This window comes from Crocodylus porosus, unplaced genomic scaffold (assembly GCF_001723895.1).
Source record: "Crocodylus porosus isolate Cpor-Errol unplaced genomic scaffold, CroPor_comp1, whole genome shotgun sequence".
Classification (NCBI taxonomy): Eukaryota; Metazoa; Chordata; order Crocodylia; family Crocodylidae; genus Crocodylus; species Crocodylus porosus.
Genome location: NW_017728911.1, coordinates 24,003,269 through 24,016,557, shown reverse-complemented (window position 1 = coordinate 24,016,557; position 13,289 = coordinate 24,003,269). Strand labels below are relative to the sequence as shown.

The window sequence follows — 13,289 nt, the reverse complement described above, 5'->3', positions numbered from 1 at the left end:
CCCCCACATGATCTCCAGCAAACCCAGAAGTGGCCCGGAAGTGCTTCTGGTCCATTTCTGGGTCTGTTGCTGAGCTTGCTGGTGAGCCCCCCCACGCTCCTGGGGGATGCTTCACGTGCCCCAGCATCGCAGCATTCATGAGCCGCCTGGTACCTAGAGGTATGTAGAACAAACATCTAAAGCCGTTTCTGTGTCCGAATCTCCACATTGATTTGGAGAGATTAAAGAGTCCTCTGATACGATTCGGATTCAGCCACTGAATCAAATCAGGGACTGAAGCTTCACACAGCCTGTTGCACTAAACATTTGATGGATGCCCTATCTCCTTGGCTTTACACAAGGACTGAATACCTTTCTAGAAATTATGCTTTAGCCAAACAAAGTATAGGGCTCATTACATGGGAACCTGGGTGAAAAATTAAGGCCTTAAAATGTATAGTAAGTTGAACTAAATTATTTTGTAGTCCTTCTGGTTTTAAAGTGATCTCCCCAAACATCAGTGTTTAAGTGAAAGGTGCTTATTTGAGCAAGTGGGCAACTGAAGTCCGCTGTTTAGCCACAGCTGAGAATGAGTTAATTCCTTTTCCCTTCCTGCGTGGAGGAGGGAATCCTCCTTCTGAATCATTAAAGATTGGCTGTCATGAAGAGGGAACTGGACGGGGATGGACTAGTGTTATGAGGCAGGTGAGAATCATCTGTCTGACTGCAGTGTTTTGCTTGTATGTTGGTTGTATTGATTGCTGTACTTGGATTATGGGGGAACCTGCCAGCTTTTCACTTATTTTCTAAAGCATGGGGCATGGTTTACCTGCCAAGATCACCCAGGCATCTCTCAACCAACCAGTTCCCTGAGGTTACAGGGATTGTACCTTGGTGCATGTCTTATGGCACAAGACTGCGCTGTATTGAGATACTGCATGTCAGCTCCTGAACCAGAAGTAGTACAGCTGCATTAACTCAGTTATACTGCTTTGGTCCAAGAGCTAGTGCATGCCAGGTGTCTCAGCAAGATATTGGTGTGAACCTGACCAAGGGCATAGACCAGCAGTTCTGAGCCTGGATGTTGTAGCACTGCTTGATGCCTTGGCGTCCTTTCAAGAGTACCGTGAGGAATCATGCAGTGTTACTGGTGTTGGATGTACAAACATGATTCACAAGATAAAGCCAGAGATTTCAGCTAGGCATTCATAGCGCTAGAAACATTCCAAGCTGTTGTGGTAGTCTTCCTGAGTTCTTTGTAGCAGATTTGCTTTATTGTTTTTCTGCAGTCAAAAACTAGTGAAAAAGTAAAAACTGACATTGAGGGGTATCTTGTGTCTAAAAAGTTGAGAATTTCTGTTCTAGACATGCCTTTGATCTCTCCTTGTCTCTACTTCTTGCACAAAAAAGTTTGAACTCCCACAGCTAAAATGATTCACTCTATACCGAGCTCAAAATTCTAGTTAGAGCAGGGGTTTTCAGCCTTTTTTAGTCTAAGTACCCCCAGCGGTCAGATGCCAAGCAAGCAGAGTAGTGTGCAACCGGACACCGAGCGCAGGGGGAGAGGGTAGTGTGTGGGAAGATGCTGGGTGTGGAGCGGGGGGAGGTGGCATGCAACCAGACACTGAGCGGTGAGGCAAGGATGGCACATAAGTGGGAAGGGATGGAGTGCCACTGCCTCCCAGAGAAGGGGTGGGTAGGGGAAGCTCACTGAGCTGGTATGGTGGCAGCAGCTGCCATGTGCAAGCTTCCCCACTCCGCAGAGGGGCACTGCTGCCCTCACCTCGCCCTGGCCTTGCTCCTGGGAGGCTGTGGTGCTCTGTCCCCACCTGTCCTTGCCCTGGTTATACCCTGGACCAGTCTGCGTACCCCTGGTTGACAACCCCCAAGTAAGAGTATCAAAAAAGTCAATTTCAATCAAATATACAGAAGGTCAGATTGTGATCTAGTTAGTGGTCTCCTGCCTGAAGTTCTAAGAAACCAGGCTATGATGAGAGCATCTGAATGACGATCCTACATAGAAGCAGAAATATTGATATCCAAGCTGGTGATTAACCCTTAGCACTGTAGCAAAATGGTTTCAGATTTCTGTACTGCACGGCACCTTTGCTTCCATAAAGTCTGCGTGTAGAGGTCAGCCCTAAGACGGTCATAAGCCAATAATCCATTGAAGATTTGTGAATGAAGAAAAAGGTAGTCTTTCTAATTATATACTTAGATATATTTAGATCAGTTTTATTCTGTGTATTCATTTAGTTCGAGCCAGTCTGAAGTCTGATTTGTCTTTTTAAACTCGTAAGCGATTTGTTCAGAGATGACACACATTGCTCACCTCCCTGGTAATTTCCTTAGAATTCTTTTTATAGCTCCATTATTTTTTTGAAGGATTAAGTTATACACCTCTAAACCGTCTGAAAGCTTGCATTACTTCTGTAATAAACAGGACTATTAAGGGATTAACATTTAAATCTTAAAATGCTATGATATTTGCCAACCTCTGACAAGAACTCTGCATTAAAAGTTCAAAGCTCTACAAGACTAATGAACAATTCTTCTATTACACATGCTTCATATTAAAATGACAAAATATGTCCCTGCTTTTTGTTGTTTTTTAAATTAGAAAGAACTCAGTTAAACACAAGTTGTTGGTTGTTAATAGTTTGTGTAATACTATTAAAAACAAAATTGAAATGCACCAGTATCACAGAATATCTTTGTAAGCTTTAGCCATATTATAACTGGCAGCTTAGGCACAACAGTTCTGTTTTATATGCCAAATAATTTAGTTACATTTTAAAGTTGTACTTGTACATTGAATTAGCTTGATACACGTTTTCCAGAGGTTTCTTTTACTAATGCATCATTCATGTAAAGTTGAGACACATACTTAATGTTATACATTTGCACAGTTAATAAACTGGATCTTAAAATCATACATTGTATAACAAATCATTTAACTGGTTATTATTTAATATTTCTGTTCTACCTCTGTTTTTCAGGAAAACACTGAGAGAGACTTTTAAAGAATTTTGCAATCCCTGAAGGGACGTAACTAACTATATTAACATGCCTGCTGTGGCTTCAGCTCCTAAAGAGCTATACCTTTCTACGTCACTGAAAGATCTTAACAAGAAGACGGAAATAAAACTTGAGAAAACCAATACAAAAAAGTATGTGAATGTTTTTGAGTTCATTGACTTTAGATTTATTATTCAAATGCTACAGCTAAGTAGCACATGATGCACTGTATTTTATACACTTAATTACAGAAGGTGATAAGTCTTAATACTGCCCTTCTGGCCAAGATCCAGTACAGGTAATTGTTTGGACCCAAACTTTCTCCTTGATTTTAGTTAGGAACATGGTCTCCCACAGTTCTAGAGAGTGAACTTGTGGATTGTCAAATGTACCAACATAAAATGAGTCTTAGACTTCTATGAATCCACCCCCCTGCCCCGCACAAGCAGTCTTTCCTCCCAAGTCACTTTAAGTCAGCCATTTCACAAGAACAGAAAAAGCCTGCCTTTAGAGTTTTTAGATTGAGTATGTAAGTACTTCATGTTGTTTTGATGTGATAAACAAAACCAGCCTGTTCTTTGGAGAGAACTAGCTTTGAACACTCCCTTTAAGTGAATTCTTGTTAGAGATGTTTTAAACTGACCATTAATGCTGTGATTAAAAAGGGTAACAAAAAGGAATGACATTTGGGGAAAGGGTTTACAGTTCACATTAGGTGAAACACTTGCACTGTGATCCCAAAGGCAAATATTTAAACCATATGGGCACAAGGTTTGAGCATTCAAGTCAGTATTTTATTGTGGTACCAGATGTACTTTTTGAAAGAAAGTCAAGAGTTGTATGTTTTATTTTTTTTCTCCTCCAATTTCAAGTTATGTGCAGAGTGCCCTTAAGATCTTCAAGGCAGCAGAGGAATGCAGATTGGATAGAGATGAAGAGAAGGCCTACGTCCTATACATGAAATATGTTACTGTGTACAATCTTGTTAAAAAAAGACCTGATTTCAAACAACAACAGGTATATAGTGTGCAACTGATGTCTATATTGGTGGAAACAACAAAAGTATTCTGAATTAGTGGTCAGTTTATCTGACAATTTAAAGTACAGCTGAGAATTGCGCTGACATGGATAAGAGAATAAGAGATTGCAATAAGCAAATTGTAGCTTGTGCTGGCAACTGAGGCAGTCAGTTGTAAATACTCTTTATTGGGAATCTCTTTACTAACACAGATGAGCAACTGGATATATGCACAGTGAGCATGTATGCATTATGGGGGTTGTCCTGCTGTAGTCTTTCCTGATAAGGTGCAAAACTGTTTCTTTTATTTTATTTTTTAAGGACTACTTTGAAAGTGAATAAATATATCTGGTTTGTCCTTGCAGCCAGAGTTGTCTTATGAAGTAAAAGATATCAATACACTTGTATGTATAAATATTTGTGATAGTTTAAGTTAAGAGGAGCACATCTAATTTTATTTAGAGCAACTGGCATTAACAAAATTCCTTTACATTTAAGACCTTTTAATTTCTTCTTTATTGAGGAAACGTCTTCATGTTTTCAGTGTCTAGAAATGTGCTATTCTGTACACTATACACTAGACTGCACTAACTGTACATGGGGTTGTAATTTCAGGATTATTTTCATTCAATACTTGGACTTACAAACATAAAAAAAGCTGTTGAAGAAGCTGAAAAACTCTCGGACAGTCTGAAACTCAGGTACGTGAAACCTGTGTTAAAAAATATGTAAAATCCTGCACAGACTTCAAGTATACTGACCATACACTGTTGTGGCTTTGACCACATGCAGACCTTCAGTTTTAACTGGGAGAGTTACAGTTGTTGAGGATTTTTTTTTAAATTGCTCCCAGGAGAGTTTCTTCTTGGAGAATGAATGTCTATACCCTTCCCCTATTTGAGAAGCTGCAGTACAGCCTTCAGTTTCCCAGGGTGCTCTGCTCCTCAGGGGCTCAGTATTCAAATGTGTTCAGGGGTCCCTGGGTAAGTTTTTGTACCAGGAAAACAAGCCCAGGATAAGTCTCCCAGATCATTTGCACATGCATGTGCAGCCTTTATCTCTTAAATATTAAATTAGGCATCCTGTTTGTAGTTGTTATTGATATCAGGCAATTCAGAGTGTACAAAACTAAATTTCATCTGCTGTCATTGGCCCCGCTCACTCACACCTCTCTGTTTTAAAGTTCCTGTAATTTTAGTAATCAGAATTTACTGCCATCTATAAAACTATTTTAATGCATATACTAAATAAAAGGTCCCAAGGAAAACCTCTCTGAAATCACTACTGCTTGTCCATTAAAAGCATTTCTTAAGCACATGTCTGTATTAAGACCGTATACACACTAAAAGCACTTTGCCTTTATCTGTATAAACAAAGACCTCCTACTGTGAGCATACTTTATGCTGGCTAAAATTGTGTTTTTGCTGGCAGTTTAACTTGTGGGCTCCTCAACATTAGCAAAAGCAGTTTAGTCAGACTAAATGCATCTATGCTAAGAGCTTGGAAGTGATCCATAAGCTTTTTGCATGGTCAATTTGTATACAATTCAGCAAACAAATTTGCATGGTACCTGTGCATACGAATAGAGCATTTCTGAAAATGTTGTGCAGCATTTATTTTGAACAGATCTGGAGACTGTGCATCACCAGAGCTTGTGTGTTCACAGGATTTAAAATAACATTTTAAAAAGCGTCTGTGGAGTTTTACATTTCAGAAGTGCCACAGATGCACAGCTAAATCCTGCACAGTGATCCCAGTATGTATTTACTGAGTTAAGACCAAGACACCATTTGTGAAAGTTTCTTGTTTAGTAATTTTGGGATTTCTTCCAAAGTTTGAGGAGGGATATGATGACTAATCATTTTAAGAGTACAGTGTAAATATGTATTTGGGCATATTGACGCATCTAAGGAGTCTTACAAATGAAAAGAAGTGGTTCCTGTGTCGGGCGGGGGGTGGGGGAGGTGGAAATCACAGAAGCCGCTCAGTAATAAATCTGCTAGTTGGTTTACCCAACTAGCTTCCATCCTGGACAGTATACCAGAAAAAAAAGTCATCAAATTTTAAACACGCTCAGACAGGTAGGAAACCACTATTTGCATGGGAATAAGAAAATAAAACAGATTGTCTAATGTGTACCTGGTACAGGCAGAAGTCTGACTTAATTTACTTAAAGAATCCTTCATATCTTTAAAAAAAAAAAAATAGTGAGGGATAAGTGTTTACTTTCAAGATGCAGTAAACACATGCTTCAGTGGTGGGACTTTATCTTGTGGTGGGACTCTAACATGTTTTTGCTCTGCTGAACATGAATGCTTTGTCTGAATTACAGCTGTATCGCTGACTAGAAAAGTTGTAGAGAAACATCAGATTTCAAGCTTGCGTCTTTATCTGCGTGGAATGTGTGCACCACTGAGAGAGACATCAAAAGGACAGACACATTTGGTGTCCAAAATGTAGTGCAGTAATTGGATGTCCTTAGTTTGACATGTGACCAAGTGGTTGCTATTCAGTTAGTCCTGAAGAGCTAACATCTTATAACTAAGATGCAAGACTCGGCACTGTTGTGTCATTGCAACAGAGTTATAGACATGGATTTACAATATTTGTGCTATCTTTGTAATGAGAGGAAGTAAAAGATTCAGTTAAATAGGTTGGGCTAAAAAAGGAAAACAAAAAAAAACCAAAACGAGAATTCGTAAGACTTAGGGGGCAAGGAGCATGTGCTGATTTCATGGTAGCAACATGAATTCTTCATCTGGAGCTGTTGGGTTTGTAACAGTTTTGAAGGTTAGTTTTTTTTATTTAAGCTCCTACATGCAGTTGATTGTGATAGTTACTCTTAAAAGCATACCAGATGCAAACTGAGGAGAGTTCCCTGGCCAAGAACAATTAGAACAATGAGCAAGAAGTGCAAGTGCTACTTACTAGGTTCTCTTTGCAAAAACATTAAGGGGGACTTGCTAATTTGCTTAAGTGTCAACATTCGTTTTTAAATCTTAAACCTAAAAGAGTATCCTGCTTAAATGTAGTTGAACTTTGCCCAAATGCAGGAAGCAGGGCAGAGGGGGAGGAAACTTAACTTTGTCAGTTACGTGAAAGCAGAAATACAAACAACTGAGGCTGGGGAGGAAACTAGCTTGAGTTTTGAAGAGCAGTGGCTATAAGATGGTCCCTAAGAGAAGAAAATAGGGATTATTTGCAAAGTGGGACGACTGAGGGAAGAAGACATTTGTCTTTCCCCATCCCTGACACAGAGGAATAACATTGAGCAGTTTGATGGGGAAATGGAATAAATGTGGAAGCCTAAAATAAGTGTGATGAGACCTCAACATTTTTAAAAAGTTTACAAGGAAATCATTGCACAAATCTATTGAGTGATTGATTGTAGCTCATGTTAAAAGTGTCTTTTAAAAACTGGGTATTTTCCTCCTAGATATGAAGAAGCTGAAGTTCGGAAAAAGCTTGAAGAAAAAGAGCAACAAGAGCAGCAAAAAAGACAGGAGGCAAAGGATGATGGAAGGGCTTCAGCCAAATACTCTTCAGAAACTGCAGTGGATTCCAAAGGAAAAAGCCAGAAGGTAATGGAGGAAAATATTTACAGATAAGATAGGAAATCTGTTGCCCAATTTTAAACAAGCAATTTATTACAAGGCTGTCTTACTGAGGAGAGTGGGTTAAATCATGATATTTCACTAAAGGATAAATATTTTAACTTGGTGAGAGTTAACTATTTCCAGTTCAGGAAGGCTGTTAATTTATTTTCTGCCCTTTTGTCAAACTCTTTTTATTTTTATAGCACATTAAAAAGTTTCTGAGTTTTCAGTCATTCTGTATTTTAAACCATCATGTTGAATTCCTTTACTTCATTGCTTTTTGTAATCTTAGAGCTACAGGTACTCCTCACTTAACGTCGTCCTGGTTAATGTTGTTTCGTTATTATGTTGCTGATCTAGTAGAGAACATACTTGTTTAAAGTCACGCAGTGTTCAGTAACAACGTTTGGCCACTACTGCCTGCTAGTAGACAACTACTGTGACGTAACTGGGTTTGCTTAACGTCGCGTTTTTCAAGAACGTAACTACAACGTTAAGCGAGGAGTAGCTCTATGTTGTGTAGGATTGTTTCCTTGCATTTGTGTATGGAAGTGACCCTGGATTGCAGGTCTCATCTTTGGGAGGGAGAGCTCTAACTGTCTCTGAACAAAATCTAGTTAATCCAAGAAAGCAGAAATAGCTTAGCAGGGATCCTGCCTGTCAGTCATGCACACAACATGATTGACTAACAGGCAATGTGATTTTAGGTTGTATCGTCTTTCCTAGTTTCCCCTTTGTGCTGGGAAGCTGTCTTCCCATTCTTCTAGTGGGATTCCTGGAACATCTCCCAGCATAACCTAGGAGATTCCCTCTTGCTTGGCCTCTTCCCATGGATAGCAGTCTGACCAATTCTTGGCCATGGTCATTTGCTGAACTTGTTATTATACATTAGAATATTAACACAGCAACTTCTGACACTTTCTCTAAGCAGATCAACAGTGAGAAAAAGGGTTTGGTGGAAAGAAGAGATCAACCTGACAACTCAAGTGGTAAGTCAATGTTTCATTAAGTGCTAAGAGATGTGAATTAAAAAAATAAATCATATAATTCAGTTTGGTAGCTTCCCTTATTCATCTTTCTGTCATTAAAGAAAAAAGAATTACTGCATCATCTTAATCTAGTTATTACAAGTATTTTAGTGTATTGGCTAAATCTCTTTCATTTGCTTTAATATAAAAAGTCATGTTTACAAATACTGAGCTTTTAGGTATTACTTTGTAACTTTCTCTGAATTTCTGAAAGTTATCCCCAAATACAGGGTGTTTATAAAGTCCTTGTACGACTTTAATAACTTTGGATGTGCACATGATAGAAGCAAACTGTAAATGGTGATTGAAAGCATGATTAATTAAGTTTTAACACAATACAGCTCAAATGTCTATAACCACCATCTTTCAATCTGATTTTCCAACTCATAGAAAATATTTTCCAGCTGGTGCCGAGTGATTTCATGGATAGCATTTGTGATCCTTACCCCATGTATAGCTTATACTATGCTAAATACTTATTTATGCTTTCAGTCACTGTTTACAGTTTGCTTCTGCCGTGTATATATCCAAAGTTAAAGTTTAAAGTTGCACAAGGACTTTATAAATGCCCTGTAGTATGTTAGAACATGGTTTGGTTAAGGTCTTTTGAGGAAGCTGTTGAATTGTAGATTTGATCACATTGATATACTTATGAGAGACAAACTGAACTAACCTTGTCATGGTCAACAAGGAAGAAAAAAAACAAGCCAGTTGCTAGTAATGTGAAAGATTCTAGGCAGGCTTAAAATGTTTCTATTACTTTTATTTAAAGTAAGGAGCTCTTTCACCTTTTCCCTGAGTTTTGCTTCTCTAATGTAGTTTATATGACATTCTTCTCTCGTAAGAGCACACTCATGGCCCACAATGTAACGATACCTGTTTGCACTCATTTAGGTAATGCAAAACACTGATTATTTGGGAAAAAAAAAAAAAAAAGACTTTTAGAAATGAGGCACTAATTCCTATTTCAGTGGGAACAGTGTCTCAGATATTTTCTTCTTGTGAAGTCCTACCTGCAGCATTCTGTTAGAAGACTTCCACACAGGAAAAGAACTTGAATATTTAAATTAACTTTCCCTAGGAAATTAAGTTTTTGGTCTTGTTTGTTTGCAAACTAGACTCTGAACATCTCCGGTGAGATGCAATCACAATCTTTTTCTGTTTTTATGTCTTTGCATATAACAGCTTCTGTATCTATGGAAGCAGTCACAGCTGAGAAACTCTATAGAATGATGATGGACAAAAACATTGAATTGATCATTATGGATGCACGAAGCTTGAAAGATCATCAGGAATCCTGTATTCCAAGTTCCATCAGTGTTCCAGAAGAGGCTATCAGTCCTGGGTATGGAATATTATTTTCATGATACAATCTTTTGAAGGAAACTAAATATTTTACTGGCTTAATTACTACATTCTGCAAAATGCAGTAAGTGCTGTTGGAGTACATGGCACAAATAAATGAACATTTAGGTAGATCCTGGGTGCCCTGCTGTAAGGGTAGACCTTATTTCAGTTTGCCTGTGTGTTTATATCCATATTACAAGTCCTGCCAAAAATGTTTTTGTATATTTTTGGATGAAATGCATTATTTACATTTTAGAGTCACAGCACACTGGATTGAAGCTCGACTCCCAGAGAATTCTAAAGAACCGTGGATGAAGAGGGGACATGTAGATTATATTGTTCTACTCGACTGGTTCAGTACTGCAAGAGACTTGCAACTAGGAACCACGCTGCAGAGCTTAAAAGATGCACTTTTTAAGGTTGGCAGATTTAACATTTTTATACTCAATTAACTTGGAGGGAAAAAAAGATCTACTTAAAAGTAGCTTCTTATTAACCAGGATAATAAAGGGCAGGAATGAGACAACATTCTAGGTAAATGCCTGGCTTCCTTTCCTGCAGTTTTTACCTAGGTTCCACAATGTTGAAACCTAACAAGGGTTGGTTGAAGTTACATTTTTTTTCTCTTGCTTCTACTTTTGTCAGAGAACAGCAGAATGGACTGAGGGAACAAGCTTTTTTGCTTTTTGCTTTTTTTGGGGGGTGGGGGTGAACATGATGATGTTGCAAAGATATCATCTTGGTAACCTGAAATTCATATGGTGATGTGCCTGTCAGGTATCAGCATGGCAGGGACATAGTCAGACTTTCCTCCCCTCTTGTCCTAATTCCTGAGAAATGCCTAAGTATCTGCTGCCTAATGAGACTATTGATGGCTGCTAGAGAGAGAAGGAAGCCTCTTCTGGAGGCCTGTGGGCCAGGCAGTGATGTACTGTGGGTCTCCAGCACCCAGGGGCTGCACCCCCGCATCCTTTGCACTGAGACCTCTTCTGCTTCCACCCTGGCCCTGTTTGGTTACCTGTTTTGGCCAGGAAGGAAATGGAAGTCCTGGCACCTGATGGTGGCAGCTGGAATTTGCGCCCGGCACAGGTAAGTAAACACCCAACCTGCAGGGCGGGCAGGCAGGCGAAACACCAGATACGGCCGCCGTCCTCACCATAAGAACTCTGAAGGGCCTGGCCAGCACCCGAGGGCCACGTCCCCCCCACGCTGGTCCACCACTGGGGCCAGCACTTCCCAAACCAAAAGAATTGAGACCTAGCAACTCCCATCAGCTTTCTTAAACTAGCTGCTTTCTCTGTTTTATATCTATTATCCTTAGAGGATTGCAGAGGAGCATGAGCTTCAGATGCACCAGTAGTTTTAAAAAAAAATGATGTTAAATGGTTTGTATGCATGCTGGCATCTTTAATTTTTAAGTTTATGCCTTATTTAAAAAAGAAGGGAAATACTAGGTCAGTGACTCTTAGTACATTTCCCAGGCCATTTGTCTGGAGGAGAATATAGATATTATTTAACCTTTCAAACAAGGGTTTCTTTGGCAAAGGAGAGGCTTCAAGAATGGACTTCTTAAGGTATGGGGTAGGTGTAGAATTAAATTTTCACCCAATAGTTTATAATTCTTAATTGAGCTAAGGTGCTCACATTTTCTCAGTCTGGTTTCAAAGCACATGAGCCCTCCCCATTGTAGAATTAAGCAGAGATAAAAGCTGCCGTAAAAAAGTTAGAAATCTCTGCTTTATGCAATAAAATGGACTGTACAGACTATAGCCCTTTAGTGTTTCCAGAAGCACTTATCTTTTTAATCAGATGGGCAGAAAAAACCCTGCCCAAGGCTTGTTTTGCTGTAGTATTTCATTTTCACTGCACTTATTCTAGCTCAAATTTTTGCTAAACGATTCCAAGGTATTTAAAAGTAGACACCACCTCGAGTTTCTTTTCTTGTAAAAGAAAAATCTGGTTTCCTCCGTCTACTTCCAAAAACCAATACCTTGCTTTTAGCGGTGTTGACTTCCAAGCTATTTGAGGTACAGTTCTGCTGAAAGATACCTAGTAACCTTTGGAGGTCTTTTTGGGATTGTCACAATATTAATGCATCATCTACATAAAGCAAGCAGGGGACTAGGTCATTCAAAACCACAGGTGTGTGGAATTGATTCCCTGGTAGCACCTATTTTAGATCATTCAAGAATGAATTTAAAAAGTAGTGGAGCAAGCAAGCATCCTCGTCAGATGCTTGTTTTAATTGGGGAGCTATTGGATAGGGCACCATCAATTCCATAAAGCACCATAGACACTGTTTGAGTAAGTGACAGTTAATTGTAAGAGAGTTTTATCCATAGATGTTATTGCAAGTTTCTTCCATAATTTTAATCAATGACAGTGATGCTCTGGTTTGTTTTTTGGGGTTTTTTGTTTGTTTGTTTGTTTGTTTGTTTTTAACTGGCAAGCCAGATGAATGGCATGGGCTGTTCCATGGGTTGGATCAGACCTGAATTGCCTCTTCCACCCCTGTGCACATGGTCTAGGGCCTGTGCTGTCTCCACTCAGCCCAGCACATCAGGCCTTGTTATCTGGCCCACAGGGCTTCCCACAGGTAACAGAAGAGCAGCAATTGCTGCAACTGCTCCCTTGCTGCCAAATGTTTGGACCCATAGGGAGCCGTAAGGGCTGGATGGCAGTGGCACTGGCCAAATCTGGCCTGAGGTTGTGCACCCCTGGTCTATAGAGTCAAAAGCTCCTTTGAAGGGTATATACAAATGTTTTTCTTTTAACATATTTAGATGCTAGATAGTGCAACACCAAGCAATGGCCCAGGCAGTGGTACCCTTCTCTAAAACCAGCCTGTTCTTCTTCCAAAATATTATTTTCAGAGATCTATGGCAGAAGACATAAAAGTAAATGTTTTTCAAGGATTTGACAGGAATACAGATAAGATTAATGGGGCAATAAGACACAGGATCTCTTATCACTATTTTAAAATCTGGGACTATTATATTTTTATTCCAATGGTTTGGATGAATACCTTGTAAAGTTTTTGGTCAGTTTGGGCACCACCGGTTAATGAATTCTTTGATTTCTGGGGGGAAGAAAATCAAGGTCAGGGGTATTTTCCATTTCTCAGCAAGGACATACGTTATTTTACTCCTGATTCAGAAGCGAGATAATGGTCTGTTTGTAGCTTCATAGATAACATTTACTTTAGCAAGAAGCTACCACTTCCTTCACTATCTGCAAGTAATTTGTTTTAAAAAAAAGTTAAAACACACTACAACAAGATCTATACAACTTTAGGAACATGAG

At 39.3% G+C, this 13,289-nt stretch overlaps 1 protein-coding gene across 4 annotated transcripts in view; it reads left to right on the top strand.

Moving 5' to 3' along the window:
• The window catches only part of USP8 (ubiquitin specific peptidase 8), a 38,957-nt gene that overhangs the window by 8,739 nt on the left and 16,929 nt on the right, over positions 1 to 13,289 (top strand). For 2 of the 4 annotated variants that reach the window (XM_019533666.1, XM_019533663.1), the window contains exons 2-8: positions 2,979 to 3,149; positions 3,870 to 4,014; positions 4,631 to 4,716; positions 7,452 to 7,596; positions 8,540 to 8,600; positions 9,825 to 9,984; positions 10,243 to 10,405. In XM_019533666.1, the coding sequence (XP_019389211.1) occupies positions 3,046 to 3,149; positions 3,870 to 4,014; positions 4,631 to 4,716; positions 7,452 to 7,596; positions 8,540 to 8,600; positions 9,825 to 9,984; positions 10,243 to 10,405 (864 nt within the window). In that variant the 5' untranslated portion in view covers positions 2,979 to 3,045. Of the gene's footprint in view, positions 1 to 2,975; positions 3,150 to 3,869; positions 4,015 to 4,630; positions 4,717 to 7,451; positions 7,597 to 8,539; positions 8,601 to 9,824; positions 9,985 to 10,242; positions 10,406 to 13,289 lie in introns of all 4 variants that reach the window. The other 2 variants (XM_019533665.1, XM_019533664.1) reach the window with 2 other exon arrangements.